Source organism: Drosophila ficusphila, unplaced genomic scaffold (assembly GCF_018152265.1).
Source record: "Drosophila ficusphila isolate 14025-0441.05 unplaced genomic scaffold, ASM1815226v1 contig_106, whole genome shotgun sequence".
NCBI lineage: Eukaryota > Metazoa > Arthropoda > Insecta > Diptera > Drosophilidae > Drosophila > Drosophila ficusphila.
This window is the reverse complement of record NW_025063993.1, coordinates 135,527-162,200: the sequence shown is the minus strand read 5'-3', so window position 1 is coordinate 162,200 and position 26,674 is coordinate 135,527. Positions and strand designations below refer to the sequence as shown.

The following is a 26,674-nucleotide window of genomic DNA, read 5'->3' as shown; positions in this document are numbered from 1 at the left end:
ATTTTTTGCTATTTCGCTTTGATAGTTGATAACGTCTTAGACCCAAATCAGAGAATAATTTTGACTCGCTCTAAGTGTGACCGTATAGTTATATTTTTTCTCATTAAAGAATTATTAACTTCGAATAAGAAATTTTAAATTATCGGGACAATAGGGTTAAGAAAACTAATTGCATACATACATTTGGAATTTTCAAATTTGTTTTTATATTTGGGAACAAACACAACGCAACTCCATCACAATACGATATTTGATTTTTACACCCTTGCAGAGGTTATTATAATTTCAGTCAAAAGTTTTCAACGCAGTGAAGAAGACACCTAAGACCTCATAAGGTATATATATTCTTGATCAGCATCGCGATCAGAATCGAAATACGTCTGTTTCTATGTAAGCTAGTCTTTCAGATTTAAAGCTATCTTGCTGAAACTTTACCAAAAGTTGTGTAGTTATTGCAAGCACTCGGGACGGGCCGGATCAGGCGACAATTTTGAAAAGCTCCCATAGGAGAGAATGAAAAAATATAATATCCCGCCGTTGTGTTTGATCATATCGACCTAAATTCTTTCAGATAGTGCTTTCTAACTACTTTTGAATTTCGAGTTAAATTTCATCAAAATCGGATAACTATATCATATAGTTACCATAAGAAAGAACGAAAAATATATGTATGAATAATAGAAAAAAATGAGAACTGCGTTTTTTTCCATCAGACAATCAAGATTTTTAGAATTTAGAGTTTTTTAACGACTCTTGTGTAAATGTTTTTTTTTTTTTTTTTTACGCGCGTAGTCCCACGGCCCACCAACCGCCCAACCGACCGAGGGGCGACAGTGTATCGTACGGCACGATTCGCGGGAAATTTGACGCGATGTTAAAATAGGGATGGGAAAAAAATGAAAAACGAAAGAAATTTTAATTTTAAATTTAACGATCTAATTTTGTGCCAGAAATGTTAAAACTAATTGCTTAAGGAGCTGCAGAGAGTCAGAAGAGGATAATATAGAAGAAAGTCTATTGTAGTCAGAAAAAAGTACTCTGAAAGGCTCATGCACGTCATAATTAGATCCACAATGATTTAAAACTAAAGGAACATAATTCCTAGAAGACAAGTGACTAGTTGTCTTCTCAACAAGTAAGGATAGTCAATTATAAGGTTATGAATAAATACAGTACCAAGCATCGTTCTACGGTTAGTAAGGGAAGGCAAGTTAATGAGGAGCAATCTATAAGAATATGAGGGTAGGAATAGGTTTGCATTCCAGTTTAGGCGACGTAGGGCAAAAATTAAAAAGTTTTTTTGTACTGATTCAATGCGATCAGCATGTACTCCGTATTGAGGACTCCAGACGGGTGCCCCATACTCAAGGATTGGCCGGACCAACGATATAAATAAAGCCTTGGTAACGTAAGGATCCTCAAATTCCTTCGACCATCGTTTAATAAATCCAAGCATTCCCCTAGCTTTATTAACCATGTTCGAAATATGAAGAGTGAATTTAAGTTTGGGGTCCAACAGGACACCAAGATCGTCAACAAGCGTTATTCTTTTCAAAGCATTCCCACTTAGTAAATAGGTGACATTATGCGGATTGATCCGACAAAACGTCATCAGCTTGCATTTAGAGCTGTTTAATTTCAGTAAATTGTCGTGGCACCAGTTTTGAAAATTGTTTAGATCTGCTTGAAGGTTTGAATGACGGGAATATTCATTATACTGCAGACACAGTTTTACAACGTCCGCGTACATTAGTACGCGGGAATGCGCAATGATCGATGGAAGATCATTAATAAACAAGGTAAAAAGTAATGGTCCCAGATGACTTTCTTGTCTTACATCAGAGGTAACTCTGAGGAGACTACTTAAGGAATTTTTGAAAATGACTCTTTGCGTTCGGCCACTGAGATAACTAAAGATCAAACTTAAAAGCTCTGCTGGAAACCCTTTCATGTCAAGTTTGCGAATCAATAGGAAGTGATTTACAGAGTCAAATGCTTTACTGAAGTCTCTGTAAATGACATCAGTTTGAAAATGATTTTTAAAGCCATTTATCAAGAAGGACGTGAGCTCTAAAATGTTCGTTGTAGTAGACCTGCGTTTCATAAATCCATGTTGGCATGGAGATATGATTGATCTACAAACGTGCTGCAAGTGGGGAGTTATTGCGCGTTCGAAAAGCTTTGGAATTGCTGACAATTTAGAAATACCTCTATAATTGCTTGCATCCGACTTGTTCCCCTTTTTATGAAGGAGGATAACAAATGACTCCTTCCAAATAAGGGGAAACTGACAAGTTTGTAGGGATAGGGTAAACAGCTTGAGAAGGGGTTTACACAATGCATAAGCACAGTGTTTAAGAACACATCCAGGAATCCCGTCAGGACCTGGGGAGTAAACTGGTGTAACACGTTTAAGATCCAAAATTAGGGAGCTTTCGTTTCAGGTGGGACGAAATATTAGGTTCGACTTACGTATTGCGTATATATATATATTGCTCACTTTAATGAGACACTGTGGAGTAAGTTGTTTGAAAGAATTGGGCGAACAGATCGGCTATTGCCTGATCAGTATTAGCCGTTATACTTTCAAATGAAAGTGAAGGCGGAAAGGAAGATGATCTGCGCTTAGTGTTAACAAAATCATAAAACGGTTTGGGATCCCGTAAAAACTGGGACCTACAACGGAGTAAATAATTTTTGTAAAACTGAGCGTTAAGCACGGTAAAGTTTGACCGAGCTCTTATGTATTTTCCAAAAACAGACTGACAACCTGAAATTTTATATTTTTTATACAGTCTGGATTTTAAATTCTTTTGGTGTGACAACTCCTTGCTAAACCAAGGTGGTTTATTGGATGTCGAAGGGATATATAGCGGAACACACGAGCTAAAAAACGATTTGATTGCCGAATAAAAAATTGTAATGGCTTCTTCCATATTATTGCAGGAATAGAGATAGAGAGAGATGCCAGATATACATAAGATGATTAAGTCTCAGAAAGTTAGCCCTGCGAAAACAATAAGTTCGCTTGGCTGCCTTTATAGCATTATTTTTAACTGTTATACGAGTGTCGAAAGTCACCTCAAAAGCAGGGTAATACGGATCTTCAGGCAGTGTAAATGGTGTTGCTCTAGAAAGAAAAACACTTTCAGGAATTGGACAAGGCACTAATCAAGTAAACTATCTAATGAGTTTCTAACATGGTTTACCTGACACAGAGGTATGTCAAGTAGGCCGTCAATGAATTCATTGTGGCCTATGGGTTGTAAAGCATTGGAATTATCATCCGAGGACCACATAGTTCCAGGTATATTAAAATCACCTAGAACTACTAACTGATCCATATCGGACAAAGAACTCGAAATTGACTTTATGACTGATAGGTGGCTAAAATAGTCCTCAAGTTCGGACGAAGGAGGTATGTAAGAGCAGGTAATAAAAATTAACCTGCCAGCGACAGACAGTTTTACGCATAAAAATTCTAACTCAAAGTTCAAAGGATCTTCTGTCAAAACCTTTTCTGACGTGATGTTAGCGTCCACTGCAACTTCGCGACAAGCTTCACAGCAGAACTGCAAACCAAGGCCTTTACTAAGATCGTCACTTGTCCGCCCTGTGAATCCAGCGCACTTAGTGTGCACCATCTTGTCACAAAGCCATCAAGTGAGTTTAGCCTGCTCAGGTTTTATTACCTGAAGGCAGGTTTTTGAGGCAGAAATTGTAGGTTTCCATGTTTATTAAATGGGTGCATGGCATAACGCCCAGTGTCATAGCGCCCACGGGCGTTCCGTCACTTTTTGAAAGTGTCATATCGCCCGCGGGCGCTATGTCATTTTTCTTGTGGGCCTTATGACACTATGAGAAGTGCATTAACGCCCGAACCTAATAATAATGAAATACCTGGTATAAATGGGTGCATGTAAGTGCGGATCAGAAGAGATCCAAAAGCCGGGTACAGAGTCGATCGACTCAGGAGGGAGCAGCCCGAACCTAATAGTAATGAAATACTTGGTATAAATAGCCGCCCAGCATAATTTATCGTGAGAATCGAGTGCTCAATAGCGTAAGAAGCGCCGAAGGCAAACATTTTTTACATAAAAATCGCGCGATTTTTATGTAAAACAATTTTTGCTTGCGCTTTTAATAAAGTAAATTTAAATATAAAATTGTGTTAACATGTCATTTATTTCATTTAAACATTATTGATAAACTTTGATTTGGCTGTCTACTGTTTGCCTGCAATATGGGCAGAGCAATAGAGACTTCGCCGCTTTAATTTTCATCACTTTGTAGCACTCAAAACATATTTCGAAGTGGCTACAAGGTAATAGAACTTTCGAGTTTGTTCGTACAAAAAGAGAAGAGCGGGAGAGCGGGGACAGTTAATGTGCATGCACTTGTAACAACAACGCTACTGTTGACGGACGAAGCACAAAAGAAAGTCAGTAAGACAAAAATTAAATCGTTAAATAAACACAATATGCACAAAAATTCACTCGCGAAGCGAACGGTTTCAAACACAAGGGTATTTAAGTAATTTAATATTCAAATTTAAGAACAGAACCACCGCTGGTTGTATTACGACCGTTCGCTTGAAAAGAGAATCTAGAATATATGAACAACTAGCAAACCCGGCGAACTTTGTTCCGCTTATTGGCAATAAATAAGCAGATTGTTTTTTTTTTATAGGAAAAAATTACAAAAAATATTAAAAACCTACAGTAATCATTAATTTTTATTTCTGTATTTTAGTACATGGGTTGCTCTTAACTTAAGTGCTTTGTGATATACGACATCCTTTGTTTTATTATCAGGAGCAAACACAAACAACGCTGATGGTATTCCGACCAGTGAACATGCCACGTATAATTGACCATGTGAAAAACATGAATGTTCATGAAGCAGACATATCTTTGAAAGGTAGTAATGTTCCAATTCGAAGGTGAATCTGCCCTTGTATCTAAGATAAAGTTAGTTATTCTTTAACTACATTCTATGTAATACCTGTGAGGAGTTGGATTACTCCCCACAAATAGGAATGGGCTGGATAAAAGGATAGCGTGGCCGCGGTGGACCTTGGACCCGATCACGCGATCCAACCGAAGAAGTAACGGGATCGCCGTTGGACCTTGGACCCGGAAGAAAAGGAGACGCCGAGGATTAAGGGGACCAGGGGGCCCTATATAAGCGGGGCCCGCAGTTCAGCCGGATCAGTCAAAGAGAAGTGAAACACAAGTATACATCAGACAGCGAGAAGTCAAGCAAGGATACAAGCAAGGATTCAAGCGAGGACGAACACGAAGAGCAGGACGAGAAAGGATCAACGGCGTGGACGAAGGACACGAGGATCCCAAGCAAGCAGTCTACAAGGAGATAGATCGCTACGTCGAGACGTTCGGGACTTTAAGTTGCAAGTCTCCGAATTGAGACACAGGTAGCTGAGGTCCTGTGGGCAGCACACGAATCGAACTCGGCGCCTGTAACGACCCCTGGTTGAAGACATTGAGCCTGGCGTATTGCCCGGCGGGTCCTAACCAAGTCGGCACACACGAGTCCTTATTCGAGTAAACGTGTTCTCGGTGGGGAAGGGTCCAGAACCAGACGCATATCGTAGAGTCTACCAGACGGTAATCCGGCGTACGCTTGGTCCGTCTCGTGGCGAGGGTTGCGTTTTGGTGCGACAAGCCGCTAAGGACGCGCAGTTGAACGGCACGGGTGTTAAAGGCGTGCACGCCGAGAACTCTGCTGTGTCTGCCAGAGTCCTGAAGCAGCGGAACCCCGAGAGCCAAGGATTGAACAGCCCCAGCACGGAGTAGTAGGGACTAGGGTGGAGCCCAGATAGTCCAACTCCATCACGTGAGATACCCGACATCAACGGCAGCGATCGAGCGGGAGCACTGGAGAGGGCGTCAAACCAAGAGGCATCGAGGGAATCATACCGAGGCGAACAGCACATTAAATAGTCAAATTCAGAAGTTGAATAAACAAGTTTAAAGTCGAGAAATCAAAGCTATCTTTTTACTCACTGGTGGGGCAATCACAACATATAAATTTGGTGGGACGAACAACTATTACTGAGCTAGCCGCACCATTCAGTAGCGAGCATAAAAGCAACGAAAACAGTTCGTTACATCTGGCGCCCAACGTGATTGTCCTATCAGGTGAGCAGATACAACAAAGATGACGAAACACTGGCTGAAATAGGAAAAATCGAGGACACAAGATGGCCAGTATTTCGGAAGAAGTGGGGAAGACGATACTTCGTATCGAGGCCGCCATAACAGCAACTTCCAGGGCGCGCACGGTCAAGGATGGCAACCCGGAACATCACAGGGGACATGGAACAACCATCGAGCTGAAAGGATATGGAAACGTGGAAAATTCAGGAAATCAGGACAGTATCAGAACCTTACCTTTTGTTTTGGTAAGCTACCGGCTGACCATCTGGAAACCAGGGAGTGACGATGATCGAGTAAGACAACCAACGGTCACACTAAGACTAGCAACACTGGACAATGGCAACGCTGTAGGATGGCAACGCCAGGATCAATATCGGCAAGAAATAATCGATTCCGCACGGGAAATGCGTTGAGCGGGAGGCGTTTCAAACTCAAATGAAGGCCGGACGTGGAGTGACGAGTAGTAAGGAGAAACGAGGGACAAGGAGGGAGAGAGGAGTTGCGGGTTGAGAGTTTCGACGGTCAAGATTGCATAGTCAAGAAGCCCAACGACGGTCAAGTCAACATAAGCTGAGACTGAAATGCTGAGATCGGAGAAGCGCTCAGCCGTGACAGGATGAGAAGATCTACGGAGGAGTGGCGTTGGAAAGCTTCAACGGCAACAAAGAACAACGAGGGAAGCGTCTGCGTGAGGAAAGGCTACGAGGGAAAGTCTACGGGGAAAATTCGGTGCATCTGGATCTACGAGGGATACATCGGCGACGAAGGAAACAGGAGGAGACAGCCGGAGCGGAGGTACGAGTTTCGTTTTCCTTTCCGTAGTAAGGGGGGAATGTGAGGAATTGGATAACTCCCCCAATTGGACCCGGTCACGCGATCCAGCCAAAGAAGCAACGGGATCGCGGTGGACCTTGGACCCGGTCACGCGATCCAGCCAAAGAAGTAACGGGATCGCGGTGGACCTTGGACCCGGTCACGCGATCCAACCGAAGAAGTAACGGGATCGCCGTTGGACCTTGGACCCGGAAGAAAAGGAGACGCCGAGGATTAAGGGGACCAGGGGGCCCTATATAAGCGGGGCCCGCAGTTCAGCCGGATCAGTCAAAGAGAAGTGAAACACAAGTATACATCAGACAGCGAGAAGTCAAGCAAGGATACAAGCAAGGATTCAAGCGAGGACGAACACGAAGAGCAGGACGAGAAAGGATCAACGGCGTGGACGAAGGACACGAGGATCCCAAGCAAGCAGTCTACAAGGAGATAGATCGCTACGTCGAGACGTTCGGGACTTTAAGTTGCAAGTCTCCGAATTGAGACACAGGTAGCTGAGGTCCTGTGGGCAGCACACGAATCGAACTCGGCGCCTGTAACGACCCCTGGTTGAAGACATTGAGCCTGGCGTATTGCCCGGCGGGTCCTAACCAAGTCGGCACACACGAGTCCTTATTCGAGTAAACGTGTTCTCGGTGGGGAAGGGTCCAGAACCAGACGCATATCGTAGAGTCTACCAGACGGTAATCCGGCGTACGCTTGGTCCGTCTCGTGGCGAGGGTTGCGTTTTGGTGCGACAAGCCGCTAAGGACGCGCAGTTGAACGGCACGGGTGTTAAAGGCGTGTACGCCGAGAACTCTGCTGTCTGCCAGAGTCCTGAAGCAGCAGAACCCCGAGAGCCAAGGATTGAACAGCCCCAGCACGGAGTAGTAGGGACTAGGGTGGAGCCCAGATAGTCCAACTCCATCACGTGAGATACCCGACATCAACGGCAGCGATCGAGCGGGAGCACTGGAGAGGGCGTCAAACCAAGAGGAGGCATCGAGGGAATCATACCGAGGCGAACAGCACATTAAATAGTCAAATTCAGAAGTTGAATAAACAAGTTTAAAGTCGAGAAATCAAAGCTATCTTTTTACTCACTGGTGGGGCAATCACAACATATAAATTTGGTGGGACGAACAACTATTACTGAGCTAGCCGCACAATTCAGTAGCGAGCATAAAAGCAACAAAAACAGTTCGTTACATCTGGCGCCCAACGTGATTGTCCTATCAGGTGAGCAGAAACAAAAAGATGACGAAACACTGGCTGAAATAGGAAAAATCGAGGACACAAGATGGCCAGTATTTCGGAAGAAGTGGGGAAGACGATACTTCGCATCGAGGCCGCCATAACAGCAACTTCCAGGGCGCGCACGGTCAAGGATGGCAACCCAGAACATCACAGGGGACATGGAACAACCATCGAGCTGAAAGGATATGGAAACGTGGAAAATTCAGGAAATCAGGACAGTATCAGAACCTTACCTTTTGTTTTGGTAAGCTACCGGCTGACCATCTGGAAACCAGGGAGTGACGATGATCGAGTAAGACAACCAACGGTCACACTAAGACTAGCAACACTGGACAATGGCAACGCTGTAGGATGGCAACGCCAGGATCAATATCGGCAAGAAATAATCGATTCCGCACGGGAAATGCGTTGAGCGGGAGGCGTTTCAAACTCAAATGAAGGCCGGACGTGGAGTGACGAGTAGTAAGGAGAAACGAGGGACAAGGAGGGAGAGAGGAGTTGCGGGTTGAGAGTTTCGACGGTCAAGATTGCATAGTCAAGAAGCCCAACGACGGTCAAGTCAACATAAGCTGAGACTGAAATGCTGAGATCGGAGAAGCGCTCAGCCGTGACAGGATGAGAAGATCTACGGAGGAGTGGCGTTGGAAAGCTTCAACGGCAACAAAGAACAACGAGGGAAGCGTCTGCGTGAGGAAAGGCTACGAGGGAAAGTCTACGGGGAAAATTCGGTGCATCTGGATCTACGAGGGATACATCGGCGACGAAGGAAACAGGAGGAGACAGCCGGAGCGGAGGTACGAGTTTCGTTTTCCTTTCCGTAGTAAGGGGGGAATGTGAGGAATTGGATAACTCCCCCAATTGGACCCGGTCACGCGATCCAGCCAAAGAAGCAACGGGATCGCGGTGGACCTTGGACCCGGTCACGCGATCCAGCCAAAGAAGTAACGGGATCGCGGTGGACCTTGGACCCGGTCACGCGATCCAACCGAAGAAGTAACGGGATCGCCGTTGGACCTTGGACCCGGAAGAAAAGGAGACGCCGAGGATTAAGGGGACCAGGGGGCCCTATATAAGCGGGGCCCGCAGTTCAGCCGGATCAGTCAAAGAGAAGTGAAACACAAGTATACATCAGACAGCGAGAAGTCAAGCAAGGATACAAGCAAGGATTCAAGCGAGGACGAACACGAAGAGCAGGACGAGAAAGGATCAACGGCGTGGACGAAGGACACGAGGATCCCAAGCAAGCAGTCTACAAGGAGATAGATCGCTACGTCGAGACGTTCGGGACTTTAAGTTGCAAGTCTCCGAATTGAGACACAGGTAGCTGAGGTCCTGTGGGCAGCACACGAATCGAACTCGGCGCCTGTAACGACCCCTGGTTGAAGACATTGAGCCTGGCGTATTGCCCGGCGGGTCCTAACCAAGTCGGCACACACGAGTCCTTATTCGAGTAAACGTGTTCTCGGTGGGGAAGGGTCCAGAACCAGACGCATATCGTAGAGTCTACCAGACGGTAATCCGGCGTACGCTTGGTCCGTCTCGTGGCGAGGGTTGCGTTTTGGTGCGACAAGCCGCTAAGGACGCGCAGTTGAACGGCACGGGTGTTAAAGGCGTGCACGCCGAGAACTCTGCTGTCTGCCAGAGTCCTGAAGCAGCAGAACCCCGAGAGCCAAGGATTGAACAGCCCCAGCACGGAGTAGTAGGGACTAGGGTGGAGCCCAGATAGTCCAACTCCATCACGTGAGATACCCGACATCAACGGCAGCGATCGAGCGGGAGCACTGGAGAGGGCGTCAAACCAAGAGGAGGCATCGAGGGAATCATACCGAGGCGAACAGCACATTAAATAGTCAAATTCAGAAGTTGAATAAACAAGTTTAAAGTCGAGAAATCAAAGCTATCTTTTTACTCACTGGTGGGGCAATCACAACATATAAATTTGGTGGGACGAACAACTATTACTGAGCTAGCCGCACAATTCAGTAGCGAGCATAAAAGCAACAAAAACAGTTCGTTACATCTGGCGCCCAACGTGATTGTCCTATCAGGTGAGCAGAAACAAAAAAGATGACGAAACACTGGCTGAAATAGGAAAAATCGAGGACACAAGATGGCCAGTATTTCGGAAGAAGTGGGGAAGACGATACTTCGCATCGAGGCCGCCATAACAGCAACTTCCAGGGCGCGCACGGTCAAGGATGGCAACCCAGAACATCACAGGGGACATGGAACAACCATCGAGCTGAAAGGATATGGAAACGTGGAAAATTCAGGAAATCAGGACAGTATCAGAACCTTACCTTTTGTTTTGGTAAGCTACCGGCTGACCATCTGGAAACCAGGGAGTGACGATGATCGAGTAAGACAACCAACGGTCACACTAAGACTAGCAACACTGGACAATGGCAACGCTGTAGGATGGCAACGCCAGGATCAATATCGGCAAGAAATAATCGATTCCGCACGGGAAATGCGTTGAGCGGGAGGCGTTTCAAACTCAAATGAAGGCCGGACGTGGAGTGACGAGTAGTAAGGAGAAACGAGGGACAAGGAGGGAGAGAGGAGTTGCGGGTTGAGAGTTTCGACGGTCAAGATTGCATAGTCAAGAAGCCCAACGACGGTCAAGTCAACATAAGCTGAGACTGAAATGCTGAGATCGGAGAAGCGCTCAGCCGTGACAGGATGAGAAGATCTACGGAGGAGTGGCGTTGGAAAGCTTCAACGGCAACAAAGAACAACGAGGGAAGCGTCCGCGTGAGGAAAGGCTACGAGGGAAAGTCTACGGGGAAAATGACTCGGGGAAAATTCGGTGCATCCGGATCTACGAGGGATACATCGGCGACGAAGGAAACAGGAGGAGACAGCCGGAGCGGAGGTACGAGTTTCGTTTTCCTTTCCGTAGTAAGGGGGGAATGTGAGGAATTGGAGAACTCCCCCAATTGGACCCGGTCACGCGATCCAGCCAAAGAAGCAACGGGATCGCGGTGGACCTTGGACCCGGTCACGCGATCCAGCCAAAGAAGTAACGGGATCGCGGTGGACCTTGGACCCGGTCACGCGATCCAACCGAAGAAGTAACGGGATCGCCGTTGGACCTTGGACCCGGAAGAAAAGGAGACGCCGAGGATTAAGGGGACCAGGGGGCCCTATATAAGCGGGGCCCGCAGTTCAGCCGGATCAGTAAAAGAGAAGTGAAACACAAGTATACATCAGACAGCGAGAAGTCAAGCAAGGATACAAGCAAGGATTCAAGCGAGGACGAACACGAAGAGCAGGACGAGAAAGGATCAACGGCGTGGACGAAGGACACGAGGATCCCAAGCAAGCAGTCTACAAGGAGATAGATCGCTACGTCGAGACGTTCGGGACTTTAAGTTGCAAGTCTCCGAATTGAGACACAGGTAGCTGAGGTCCTGTGGGCAGCACACGAATCGAACTAGGCGCCTGTAACGACCCCTGGTTGAAGACATTGAGCCTGGCGTATTGCCCGGCGGGTCCAGAACCAGACGCATATCGTAGAGTCTACCAGACGGTAATCCGGCGTACGCTTGGTCCGTCTCGTGGCGAGGGTTGCGTTTTGGTGCGACAAGCCGCTAAGGACGCGCAGTTGAACGGCACGGGTGTTAAAGGCGTGCACGCCGAGAACTCTGCTGTCTGCCAGAGTCCTGAAGCAGCGGAACCCCGAGAGCCAAGGATTGAACAGCCCCAGCACGGAGTAGTAGGGACTAGGGTGGAGCCCAGATAGTCCAACTCCATCACGTGAGATACCCGACATCAACGGCAGCGATCGAGCGGGAGCACTGGAGAGGGCGTCAAACCAAGAGGAGGCATCGAGGGAATCATACCGAGGCGAACAGCACATTAAATAGTCAAATTCAGAAGTTGAATAAACAAGTTTAAAGTCGAGAAATCAAAGCTATCTTCTTACTCACTGGTGGGGCAATCACAACATCTAAATTTGGTGGGACGAACGTACAACCATTATTGAGCTAGCCGCACAATCCCGTAGCGAGCATAAAGGCAACAAAAACAGTTCGTTTACATACCCAAACAAAACAAAAAAAAGAACCCTAAATGTCGGATTAAATCCTCGTTCTTCGATGTCTGCCAAAATTACGTCATTAAGAAACATCGTCCGTTTGCGCAATGCAAACGCTAGGATGCAAGCTGTAATCAGTGATGCAATCGTATTGAAACGCTGCTCGCTTCAAATCAGCACTTGATAAAAGTGTTTTGCGTCGAATAGTGAGTTAAACAAACAATAAAATGAATGACTGCGAAAATAGACATAACATAATGTGATGGTACGTTTCCCTTGAATACCTTCATTTTTTATAACATATGTACCTTGTAGATTGAACAATCTAGAAATTAATATCAATTGGATTTGTCAAAATTTTCATGGTTTAATTTTGAATTGATTTAACAGCGGAAATAGACAGAGAAGGGATAACAGCACAATATTATTATAGAATAAGAATTTTAGAAAGTGTTTTATTATATTTTTATATTTTTTCCTTTTTTTGTCGCTATTTTTCTTTCATACGAAATGATATGGATTTCTTGGAATATCGTAAAGTAGTTTCACTTCATTTCCGCGTAGGGACTCCACGTACACAATAACTTTATTTTTATGTTGCTACACTCTTTTCGAAAACCTGTAACAAATTTCAAGTGAATCGAATTTTTTGTTTGGTTGTGAGAGGCTATATTTTGACGAAAAGAACAGTCGCATGAGCATCGCTCAACATCGCCCCATTCATCACAATGATTTGATGGTTTGATCAAATGTCAAAGTTTTGGTCACATTTTTCTTCGATTACCATGGCATGGTGCATCAGGTATTCCTACCCAGTGGCGGATCTAGGGGGTAACGGGGCAAAGCGGAAAATTGGCGCCCCCTACTCCTCTGCCTTATGAACTTAACAGATTGTTTTTTAAATGAATAACATTTAAAGTATTTTAGGTAGTTGAAGGTTTATTAAATATCTTATGCTCATACATACGAGGTGTGTTTAAAAAGTATCGCGAATTTTGAATTTTCGCGGGTTACCTCGTATCGAATTTTGATTTTTTATTTTTGTGGCGTTATGTTGGTACTCATGTGTGGCATACGGAGAAGCTACCTTGGACCGAAGCAACGTTTATCGGTGGTACAAAATGTTCTCAGAAGGCCGAGAAGATGTGAACGACGAAGAGCGTGTCGGACGCTCGAGCACTTCAACAACAGACAAATGTGAAAGTTTTGCTGACAGTTTTCTTCGATTGCAGGGGCGTGGTGCATCATGAGTTCTTGCCACAGGGAAGAACGGTCAATAAGGAATATTACCTGAAAGTTATGCACAATTTGCGCGAAGCAACCCGCCAGAAACGCCCGAATTTGTGGAAGAACGAAAATCAGCTTTTGTACAACGATAACGCCTCTGCTCACACATCGTTGCTTGTGCGCGACTTTTTGGCCAAAAACAGCACACTAATGATGCCGCAGCCACCGTATTTCCCAGCTCTGGCCCCTGTGACTTTTTCTTGTTTCCTAAACTGAAGAGGCCCATGAAAGGACGACGTTACGCTACGCTTGACGAGATAAAGACGGCATCGAAGGAGGAGCTGAACAAGATAAAAAAAAATGATTTTTTGAAGTGCTTCGAAGATTGGAAAAACCGTTGGCACAAGTGCATAATATCTTATGGGTATTACTTTGGAGGGGACAAAATAGATATTCATGAATAAATAAATAATTTTTGAAAAAACACAAATTTCGCGATACTTTTTGAACACATCTCGTATATTAAAAATTTTGTTTTATTATAATTATTTTGTTTCATGAACATTAGATCCGCCACGGTTTCTACCATATGGTTGTCCGGTCAATAAACTGTATTAACTGGAAGTTATAGCCGTTTGGGAGAAGCAATACTAAGAAATCTTCCAGATTTCTGGAAAACAATTCAAGTCTTTGCATCACGATCAAGCGCTTCTCGCTCATCTTAGCTTGTGAAAGATTTTTTGGCCCCACCTTATTCACTGGACTTGGTCCCATACGACCTTTTCTTGTTTCCAAAACTAAAAAGACCTGCGTATAAGGGCTTTAAGGATTAAAAAAGCCGTTGTCATAATAGTATGGTATGGTTTTGTATCTGAGGGGGATTACTTCTAAGGGGACAACATAAATAATGATATATAGATAATAGACATCTGCATGAGTGGCAAAAAACCCACATTCAAATGCACAATGCTCAACATGAGTTGAGTGAATTTGAGAGCAAAGCCAACATGAAGTGAGAGGGTTGACTCTCTTTCGCTTACTCATTTGCACAACTAGCAGGTAGAAGGAAACGAATTGAGTGAATTGAGAACGTTGAAAACAGAGACGTTGCATTCGAATGATTCGAGTTGCAAATGAAAATAAAAGGAAATAAAAACCAATTAAATGCAGTGAATTTTCTTCGAGTCCGAAAAGGCTTTATATTTATGGTTTTTTATTTTATTTATTTCTAAATTAACAATTACTTACAACTAATTTAAATTGGAATGCATAAACATTATTTTGCTAATATTTTCCGAATTAGTGGCTATTTGACAACGATTTTCTGTAATTATTCTGTAAAAATTTCTTGCGTTTGAAAATGTACGTTCCGAAGCCGCGCTGCTCGCTGGAATGCAAAATTTTTTGACTTTGTGCTGCAGTTCTCAAGAAAGGAAGGTACAGAAATCAAGCAAGAACTCGAATGATTCGAGTATTCAAGGCATAGCCAAATCTCTCATTTCACTTTTCGTTTCGTTCATTCACTCTCATTTCGTTTGACGTCTCAAATTAAGATAGGAATGAGTGCAAGCCTGTCATACAATGTCATTTCATTTTCATCATTCCACTCACTCCATTCTATTCGATTCGAATGTGTTCATTTAGACGTATGTTATGAATGTAATCATGCAGACGTCTAATAGATAAATTATTATTTTTGTTTTTGTGAAAATGAAAATAAATGAATTTTTTTCACAAAATTTAATTTAAACCGTAAGAGTCGTTAAAAAAAACTCCTAGTTCCAAAAAGCTTGTATAACAAAAATAATGATGTTATAATTCTGACCAATTCAGTTTATAAAGATTTTTCCCGGTTTTTGGCTGCTATATAATAAGAAAATGCTTTTTGTGCGGATTGAGTGGATTTGCATTGATAATAACATAAATTGTACAACTCTTGGAACATAAACTAAAAAGCAGTTTATGTGTTGTTAATGTTACCAAAGAACAGGAGAAGGCAAATAAAAAAAGTAATTTTTGTTCTTAAATTTAATTGCATATAAACGGCCTTTATTTTCGTAATTAGTTTTATTAAGTTGACCAAGTTTATATAATTTTGACTATGAATTCAAGAAGTGATACATAACAATCAAAGTTTAATAAATAATAAAATAGAATATAATAAAAAAATAAATAGTTTATGTTTAACAATTAGGCAAAAAATTATCTCAGAATTTTTTAGGACCTACCTTGAACCCATCATAAGTCCAACTGCCAAATTTTAGAACACAGGTCTGTTCATCAAATGGGAAATATTCTACATCTATCTCACACGATGATTTGTATATAGCTGGTGGCTTCCATTCAACTAATCCTTCAGAGTAAATTGTGGCTTTTGTTGCAAGAGTCACTTCGAAGTTACCATCAGCACTACATGATATTTTTCAATATCGGTACAAATTATCATTATTTTTTTAACTTTAAAAATGAAATATATTTAAAAAATGGCATATTACTTAAAAATATTTTATAAAATTATTTCACTTGATTTAATCAATCTTTTGTTAGTTGTAATACATTAAAACAATAAAATGATTAAGAAAGTTTAAGTAGCTTATTAGCTGTCAAGGTAAAAAAACTTGACTAATATTGTAATAATAAGGGCAGTAACATTACAAGTTAATATTTGTACTTAAGTTTTTTGACCCAGGATACATTTCTGACCCGGTTATGTGGAGTTCGTCTTTTTTTACGCCTATTGCGGGCTCAGATTTGTAGTTTCGAAATCGTATTATAAATCCTTGTAAAGGGTTTTATAATTTCAGTCAGAAGTTTGTCTAGGAAACTTTTTCGACCCCATAATACAGCACCACAATCCAAGTCGATCTTTTCATGAACTTTTGTCTGTCTGTCTGTCTCTATGCAAACAAGATTCTAAATTTTAAAGCTGTTCCGCTCAAAATTTTACTTTAAGCCTTGTATCTATTAAAGGTAGTATATATGTCGAAACGTCTCGTATCGGGCAACTACATCATATATTCTGTTCGAGCATCTATTAAGAGTATTTCGTAGGAGACAAAGAGTGTGCTGAATGCAGCACAAAAGAAGAATGCCAAAATGCGACAAACCATTCTTCGGCAAGCGGTGTTCGGTGCTGGTCGGCCTGTGTCTCTTTGATTTTTATACCTTGAAGAACCCTAAAATTTTGATATAACTTAACCTTCGTAATTAAATTAGTTTAATTTGATATCTAGTGAAATTTGTAAATAAAATTAATCTTAAAGTTATTTCGGTTGTACCTATTTTCTCTTGTCGAATGAAAGTCCCCAGAGCGGTAGACGCTCAGCACTGACAATTTAGCAGTTGTCACAACATATTCATCATAAGAAAGTTAGTAAAAATACTGGAAAATAAATTATTACGTCGTTGTTGTATTTATGTTCTTCAAGTTTTTTTACCCTTGCAGAGCAAAGGGTATTATAATTTCAGACCCCATTAAGTATATATATTCTTGATCAGCATCACGATTTGACTCAAAAAACGTCTGTACGTCTGTCCGTCGGTCCCCCTCTCTGTTTCTACGCAATCAAACTAGTCTCTCAGTTTTAAATACCTCTGTCCGTCTGTTCTCCTGTCTGTTCCTATGTGAGATAGTCTCTCAGTTTTCCCAAAAGCTGTGTAGTTATTACACGCAGTATATAAGTCGGAACGGGCCGGATCGGCCGACTATATCGGATAGCTCCCATACAAGAGAATGAAATAAAAAATTCTCACGCCGTTGTTGGTAATCAGATCGATTTGATTTCTTCCAGATGGCGGTTTCTAAGAACTATTGAATATCGGATTAAGTTTTATCAAAATCAGATAACTCTATCATATAGCGATAGGGAAGATCGAAAAATCTATATAGAAATAACGTAAATAAAACTATAAGATTGTTGTTTTTCATCAGACAAGCATGATTTTTGGAATATAGAGTTTTCTAAATTTTTTTTTTTTTTTTTTTTTTTTTTTTTTCTAAAAGACCAATATGTTGAGAAAATTGTGTAAAAATTTTGAATCAATTATAGTCGCACTAACGGAGTTAAAGCGTTTTAAACGACCGAATTTCTACGTAGTTTGACGTATAAAAATACTTTAAATCGATTTTCCCGAAAACGTTATTTAATAAAAAACTTATTCATTTCGCCGCAAAAAACAAATATAAGCCTTTTTTTGGCCTTACTCCCCATTAGAGCGTGAGATTATATTTTAATAACACAATTGTTTTGCACCTTTTGCTATTCGCTGTTACGTGCAAAGCCCTCTATTACCAAAGAGTTGCAACCTATTTTTTGATCAATTAAATATTTTTTGGAGTCTTGAATATGTCAATTCTATTGCTGTTGTTCATATAATAAAATCTATAAAAAATTCGTGTAGTTTCACATCATTTTAGATCTGTGAAATGTGTTTTATGTTATTCATTCAGAAAAGTTACAGTAGCATAGCTATTTTGGATAAAGTGGCTCGGTTTGCAGTGTTTTATGTGTTTTATGATGTGCAAACAGGCTAAACAATATCTAAGCTATGTTGATTTTTCTATTAAGTTTCTATATTTTCGACTATCGTTCATAAGACGGCTATATGATATAGTCGTTTGATTTTAATGAAATTTCAATCCTAACTCAAGAGTCATTAGAAAATACTAAATTCCAAAAATTATGCTTGTCTGATCAAAAACAACGATGTTATCATTCTTTTCCGTTAGGTCTATATAGATTTTTCGATCTTTCCTATGGTTTTTTCAATCTCTCGTATGGGAGCTATCCCAATACAGCGTGCAATAACTACAAAGCTTTTGAGAAAGTTTCAGCTAGATAGCTTTAAAACTGAGAGACAAGTTTTCATAGAAACAGACAGAAGGACAGACGTACAGACGTATTTCATTTCAGATCGTTATGGTGATAAAGAATATATATTATATATGGGGTCTGAGGTGTCTCCTTCACTGCGTTGCAAACTTCTGACTGAAATTATAATACCCTTTGCAAGGGTATAAAGTTTATGCAAGTTGTCAAAAATAAAGACAACGTGTAAGTGCATAGGCTTTGAAACGAAGAATCAAAATGAGCTAAGCTTTTGTCAATCAGAAACAATGCTTACTTCCAGCGTTGCCAGTTTAGCTTGTTTATAAGCTAGATTTTTAATAAAATAAGCTAGAATAAGCAACAAAATTTTTTTATCTATGAGATTATAGCTGGACTTAAAGAAAAGGACTTTAATATGAAACAGGATCGGACTTAACTAGAAAGGAAGCTATCTTCGGCAAACCGAAGCTTATATACAAATAATCATAAATGCTAAACAACACCTAAGCTATGACGATTTTTCTTTTAATTTTCTATATTTTTGACGATTGTTCATATGACAGTGATATGGTACAGTCGTTCGATCTTAATGAAATGAGTTTTAAAAATTGAGCATCATTAAAACACTTTATATTCAAAAAATTATTATTGGCTCATGAAAAACAACGACATTACCATTTTTTCCGTTAATTTCCGCTATTTCTTTATAGATTTTTAGATCTTTCGTATAGCTTTGCTATAGCTGTATGATATAGTTGTCCGAATCTTGTGAAATTTTTTTCGCCATTCAGAGGTAGTTAAAAAGTCGATGATCTAAAAATCATGTTCCTGGAATAATAACATAACAACGACGATATACATAATTTTTTTTGGCAGTATCGCGAATTTTGTGTTTTTTCAAAAATTATTTATTTATTCATGAATATCTAATTTGTCCCATTTAAAGTAATCCCCATGAGATATTATGCACTTGTGCCAACGGTTTTTCCAATCTTCTAAGCATATCAAAAAATCATTTTTTTTATCTTGTTCAGCTCCTCCTTCGATGCTGTCTTTATCTTGTCAAGCGTAGCGTAACGTCGTCCTTTCATGGGCCTCTTCAGTTTAGGAAACAAGAAAAAGTCACAGGAGGCCAGATCTGGGGAATACGGTGGCTGCGGCAACATTAGTGTGTTGTTTTTGGCAAAAAATTCGCGCACAAGCAATGATGTGTGAGCAGGGGCGTTATCGTGGTGCAAAAGCCAATTTTTGTTCTTCCATAAATCCGGGCGTTTCTGGCGGATTGCTTCGCGCAAATTGCGCATAACTTACAGGTAATATTCCTTATTGACCGTTCTTCCCTGTGGCAAGAACTCATGATGCACCACGCCCTTGCAATCGAAGAAAACTGTCAGCAAAACTTTCACATTCGACCGAACTTGGCGTCCGGCACGCTCTTCGACGTTCACATCTTCTCGGCTTTCTGGGAACATTTTGTACCACCGATAAACGTTGCTTCGGTCCAAGGTAGCTTCTCCGTATGTCACAATTCAATATTCGGAATGCATCCGCGCACTTAATTTTGTTTTTCACACAAAATTTGATGCAGGTTCTTTGATCCATTTTTTTTGAATAGCTAAAAATCAAAGACGATCCAAAACATGTGCAAGCAAAGCAGCTGTCAATAATTAAGTGAACGTTCAAAATGGACGAGCTTGTCGGCATAAGTGAGAGACATGAGTACCAACATAACGCCACAAAAAAATCGAAATTCGATACGAGGTAACCCGCGAAATTCAAAATTCGCGATACTTTTTGAACACACCTCGTATATTTTTCGATCTTTCCCATGGCTATATGATACAGTTATCCGATTTTGATAAAATTTAATTTGAAATTCGGTAGTAATTAAGAAACACTATCTGGAAGAAATCAAGTCGATATGATCAAAACAACGGAGAGATAATTTTTTTTTCAATCTCTCATATGGAAGCTATCTGATACTTATAGTGGCACGATCCGGCCCGCTCCGACTTATGTACTTCATTTAATGATTACTCAACTTTTGGTAAAGTTTCATCAAGATAGCTTTAAATCTGAGAGTCTAGTTTGCATAGAAACGGACAGACGTATAGACGTATTTCGATTCAGGTTGTTATCCTAATCAGGAATATAGATACCACTGCTGATTTAGTGAGGCAACACTTTAACAGCAATAAGAGAAGGCTTCGGCTGGAGAGGCAAGCATAGATGAAAGCATTGATCGTCTGGCTCCAAGGAGCGGCTTAAAACAGCCAACTACATTCTCTGAAAAGCCCAATAAGATAAAAGAAAATCGATTTTAATTGTCCTATTTTGAGCAACTCTCCCCATTCATGTACTTTAAAGATAAGATTGACAGTTCAGTTGAAGTACTAGTGTCTTTTAAGTCACTATCTGCACAACACTCTATCCCTATTATAGCAAACCTATTATAGAGAACTGCCGGACTGTGAAGAAACCCTTCTCACCATGATCTTTGCCTTACGCCGCCTAAACTGGAATGCCTCCTACCCTCCTATCCTAATAGAGTGCTCCTTATTAACTTGCCCTCCCTTACTAATCGTAGAAAATGCTTGGTACTGTATTTATGCATAACCTTATACGTGGTGAAATTGACAGTGCTTACTTGTTAAGTAGGCTACATTTCTCGGGTCCAAGTAGATTTACTAGAAATTATGTTCCTTTAGTTTTAAATCTTTGTAGATCTAATTATGACGTGCATGCTCATGCACGCAAAGTACCTTTCAGGGTACTTTGTTCGGCCTATAATAGACTGTGTTCTGTAGTATCTTCTTCTGACTCTCTGGAGCTCCTAAAACGATTAATACTAACATTTCTGGCACAAAATTAGATCGTTAAATTTAAAATTTAAATAAAATTTAACTTTTCTTTCCTTATCTTTCGTTTTTAAATTTTTTTCTTTTAAAAATCGCGTCAAAATTATCGCGAATCGTGCCGTACGATTCACGGCTGTAAAAAAAAAAAAAAAAAAAACAATGATAATCAACAGAATTACGATGGTGAGTCATCACTATGATCCATAAAGATGAAAGGGACAAGGCACTGCCTTCATCATATAGGCCAATCAGTCTCCTTCCTCGCCAATGAAGGATATTTGAAAAGGTGCTCCTGAATCGTATAAAGCAACTACTGCAGCAACGCACCAATTTGGTATCCGCGAAAAACACGTAATAATTGAACAAGTAAGCTAATTAACCTCCGAGATTCGAAACACCACACTCTGGATGTCACCAGGAAGGCTAAATATAATTCAATAAAAAATGAATAGATTTGGCGCATAAATGTTAAAAAGAGCAAGGTGACGACCTTAACCCTTAACAGACAAACTTTCCCCCCACCATCTCTGATCAACATTCATATTCCACAAGAAACTTGTTCAGATGTGTCCCCTCCTGTCGTATAAATAATTCACTATTTATTCGCAGTTTTCGAGTGGGTTTATATACAAGCAATCAAAAATAAATATAACGCAGCTCCGTTAGCGTTGTGATTCAGTGCAGAGATCAGAATAATTTGTCTCTCTCCCTCCAACAGCGGCGAGAGCTCCCTCTGCCCAAACTCTCCGCAGGTATTGACACCGTGGGGCCAGATCGCGAATCTGAACACAACTGAAGTAACATATTTTGGAGTCCATCTTAATCGGCGGCTTACTTGGCGTAAGCTAAGAGAAGACAATTAAATATAATAGCAAAAAGCCTACATTTGGCTAATAAACACCCATTCTCCGCTTTAATTGGAGTATAAGGTACCTCTGTACAATGCAGTCCTAAAACCAATTAGGAAGTATGGCTGCGAGCTATGGGGACCTATTAGTACCTTAGAAGTAACCCAGAAAACTCAATTAAAGATACTGAGAACTATATTTTGTGCACCCAGGTACATACGGAATCAAGACATTCACAGAGATTTAAAATGAAATGGACAAAATAAAATTACAGAACACGATCAAGCTTCAGGCTCATCCAAATGGGCTTGCGCGGTCCTGAAATATTAGTCATACACGCTTCCAGTGAAGAGAACTCCAATAGCTAGGGTCATTTTTCTAAAAATTTAAAATTTAATTTATTGTAATGATTAATTATTAATGTATTAATTCATGGTATTAGCATATATTAGGATTTGACTAGGGGAATGTTGTCAGGGTTGGACCGTTGTCAGGCTTGGGCCATCTCAATATTTTGAATATTCGTACTAGTGCCATCTGTTTATGCGTGTCAAGAAACTTCTATCGGTCACAATAAACTTTTCACGTGACCTCTCATTTCGGGACTACGTTTCGTTGATATGTGAAGGAAAAGTGTTCGGAATAGTTTTCTTAACCTGGCCAAAAAGGTGTCGTCACTCAAAATTACAACATGTCATCCGCAAGTTGAGCATAAAAATACGTTATATAGTTGTTATATTACCAAATACTAAGATATATTTTCATTGACAGATATAGTTTGGCTATGTCATACCATAATAGATTAACACGAAAAAAACAACTTTTGCACCAAAAGCATGCACCAAAATACCAGCTAAACGTGGTCGTCCCCCAAAGAAAATGCAGAATAAACTCTCTTCTGATGAAGAAAGTTTTATATGTCAAAACTGCAACTCTGAATCATTTTCTTGAACCGACATTTACTGTAAAATCCCGAATAATAAAATAAATGAACAAAATAATGTGAGATTTACCTGAATTCAATTTTATTCTACCACGTTACGATATTGTCAACGATTTTCTGAAGGTGGCCCTACCCTGACTACATGGCCCAACTCTGACTACATTTTTTTTTTCAAACGCCTATAACTTTTTTTGTTTTTATACCCTTGCAGAGCAAAAGGGTATTATAATTTCAGTCAGAAATTTGCAACGCAGTGTAGGAGACACCTCAGACCCCATAAAGTATATGGGTGATTCCATATCAGATTTACAGTCGATATCGGGAAATTCGACGAGATATTTTTTCATGCTCTTTATCGAAAATAAATCGACACGTATTTTTTTATATGGCTCAGAAAATTTTTTTGACAAAGTTATGATTTTTTGAATTTTTGATGAACGGCCCTTTTTTTGATGACAGTCGCGTTTTCCAGCCGCAATAACTCAAAAACCGTACGTCGCAGAAAAAAAATGAATAGGAAGTAAAAATTTCATCCTTCCTTCTTCTTTGCAAAACTTTCGTGAAAAAATTTTTTAAACAATTTTTCACCACAAAAAGTTCAAATGTTTATAACAAATTCATTTTTCTCCAACTTGGACATTTTTGATTTTTTTTTTTTTTTTTTTTTTCACAATAAATCCTTCAATTTCTTCTGATGAACATACTAAAATTTCAGAATGGTATCAAAATTAGTTTTTGAGTTATAGAATTAAATAGCATTAAAAATTCATTTTATTGACCCTTACTATGCGCGCGCGAAGCGAATTGACGCTCGTTAGAGTCGTTGGTCGGCGCACGCCCTGAGACCGAGCGCGCGGACCGTGCATGATAATCTTTAAAATTCTATAACTCAAAAACTAATTTTGATACCATTCTGAAATTTTAGTATGTTCATCAGAAGAAATTGAAGGATTTATTGTGAAAAAAAAAAAATCAAAAATGTTTAAGTTGGAGAAAAATGAATTTGTTATAAACATTTGAACTTTTTGTGGTGAAAAATTATTTAAAAAATTTTTTCACGAAAGTTTTGCAAAGAAGAAGGAAGGATGAAATTTTTACTTCCTATTCATTTTTTTTCTGCGACGTACGGTTTTCGAGTTATTGGGGCTGGAAAACGCGACTGTCATCAAAAAAGGGCCGTTCATCAAAAAATCATAACTTTGTCAAAAAAATTTTCTGAGCCATATAAAAAAATACGTGTCGATTTATTTTCGATAAAGAGCATGAAAAAAATATCTCATCGAATTTCCCGATATCGACTGTAAATCTGATATGGAATCACCCATATATATTCTTGAACAGCATCACGAGTAGAATAAGATTACGTCTGTCCGTCTGTCCGTTTCCGCGCAAACTAGTCTCTATGTTTTAAAACTATCTTGCTGAAAGTTTCCCAAAAGCTGTGTCGTTATTGCACGCAGTATATAAGTCGGAACGGGCCGGATCGGCCGACTATATCGGATAGCTCCCATACAAGAGAATGAAATAAAAAATTCTGTGACCTTTGTTTTTGATCAGATCAACTTGATTTCTTCAAGATTGCGTTTTCGAACTGTTATTGAATTTCGGATTAAATTTGATCAAAATCGGATGACTCTATCACATAGCTGCCATAGGAAAGATCGAAAAATCTATATAGAAATAACGGAAATACAATTGTAACATCGTTGTTTTTCATCAGATAAGCATGATTTTTTGGAATATAGATTTTTCTAACGACTCTTGAATACCGAATTAAATTTCATTAAAATCGGACGACTATATCATATAGAAAAATCGTCGTAGCTTCGATATTGTTTAGCCTTTATGTATTTTGTTCGACATATTTGATGACTGCAAGGGTATATAAGCTTCGGTTTGCCGAAGCTAGCTTCTTTTCTTGTTGTTTTTCAATTCTCTATTTTTGGTGAACACTTTCTCTTGCTTTTACCTTTCCAAATATGTACAAACTTATTCTAAATTTTCATTCGTTCAGTACTTATGGGCATAGGTCAAAATATGGCCCAACCATGACAACATTCCCCTACTTGTCGTTAGTCTCGGAGACATAAGATTTGATAAATAATAATTAAAAACAAGAAAGGAAGCTAGCTTCGGCAAGCCGAAGCTTATATACCGTTGCAGTCATCAAATATGTCGAACAAAACTCATAAAGGCTAGACAACATCGAAGCTAAGTCGATTTTTCTATTCATTTTCCATATTTTTGACTATAGATCTATAGATATGGAAGCTATACGATATAGTTGTCCGATTTTGATAAAATTTAATTCGTAATTCAAGAGTCGTAAGAAAACTCTATATTCCAAAAATCATACTTGCCTGATGAAAAACAACGATGTTATAATTTTATTTCCATTATTTCTATATAGATTTTTCGATCTTTCCTATGGCAGCTATAAGATATAGATGACCGATTTTTATGAAACTTTTTTCTCAATATAAACGTTGTTAAAAAACTTTATATTCAAAAAATCATGCTCGTGGGATAAAAAACAACGATGTTATCAATTTATTTCCAATAATTCTATATATAATTTTCGATCTCTCCTATGGCAGCTATATGATAGAGTTATCCGATTTTGATCAAATTTAATCCGAAATTCAATAAAAGTTAGAAAACGCCATCTTGAAGAATTCATGTCGATCTGATCAAAAACAACGGAGTAAGAATTTTTTATTTCATTCTCTCGTATGGGAGCTATCCGATATAGTCGGCCGATCCGGCCCGTTCCGACTTATATACTGCGTGCAATAACTACACACATTTTGGGAAAGTTTCAGCGAGATAGCTTTAAAACTGAGAGACTAGTTTAGGCAGAAACGGACAGACGTACAGACGTATTCCGATTCTACTCGTGATGCTGATCAAGAATATATATACTTTATTGGGTCTGAGGTGTCTCCTTCACTGCGTTGCAAACTTCTGGCCAAAATTATAATACCCTTTGCTCTGCAAGGGTATAAAAAATCGTTGGTGCAGAAACAAAAAGGGAAAGATAATCACATTTACACAAAGTAACACCAGGATCGGCACCGTCCCTTCATAGTTTTTGTTATAAATTTTCTGTGAGGAACAGCCCTGGCCCCGCTGAGGCTTCACCCCGGCATAGCCGTAACATCTTTACAATAAAAAGCGGTGCATATAAAAATTTTTTTCATACTCATTCTCACTCGATGTATCTTATTTTTTTTTGGAGCTTAGTAGTTTGCTAATTTCATTTTTCAACTTTGTTCTTACATTTCAGAATGTGTTATTTTTTACGTTAATCCTTTCATCAGAAATCATATCCTCGGTGGGAACATATTTAATATCAACTACTTTTTTCTTATATAAATCCCTCACAAAATTATACTTTACATCTAGATGATTATTTCTAGCATGATGAGTTGCGTTCTTAGCCAGACATTGGGAGCTCTGATTTATCTTATCAATGTTGACATCGCCTTCGAGCCCATGACAGTTACCAGTTTCAGCACGCACGGAGTCTCCTTGGAAATTGTTGAAAGCGCCGCATACTCAGCCTCCGAGTTACTGAGGGCTATAATGATGATGCGTTGATGTTTGTTTTTTCGAAGTGCTGAATAATTTGCGGACAGTATTGTCGTCGGCCCAACCTGCATCGAAAAAGCTGTGAACAGACCA

General features: G+C 40.1%; 1 protein-coding gene across 1 annotated transcript in view; it reads right to left on the bottom strand.

Annotated features, from left to right (window-relative positions):
* The window catches only part of LOC108087052 (acetylcholine receptor subunit alpha-like), a 201,630-nt gene that overhangs the window by 97,825 nt on the left and 77,131 nt on the right, over window positions 1-26,674 (bottom strand). The window contains 1 exon segment of the mRNA XM_043209126.1: window positions 15,741-15,921. Within this exon segment, the coding sequence (XP_043065061.1) occupies window positions 15,741-15,921 (181 nt within the window).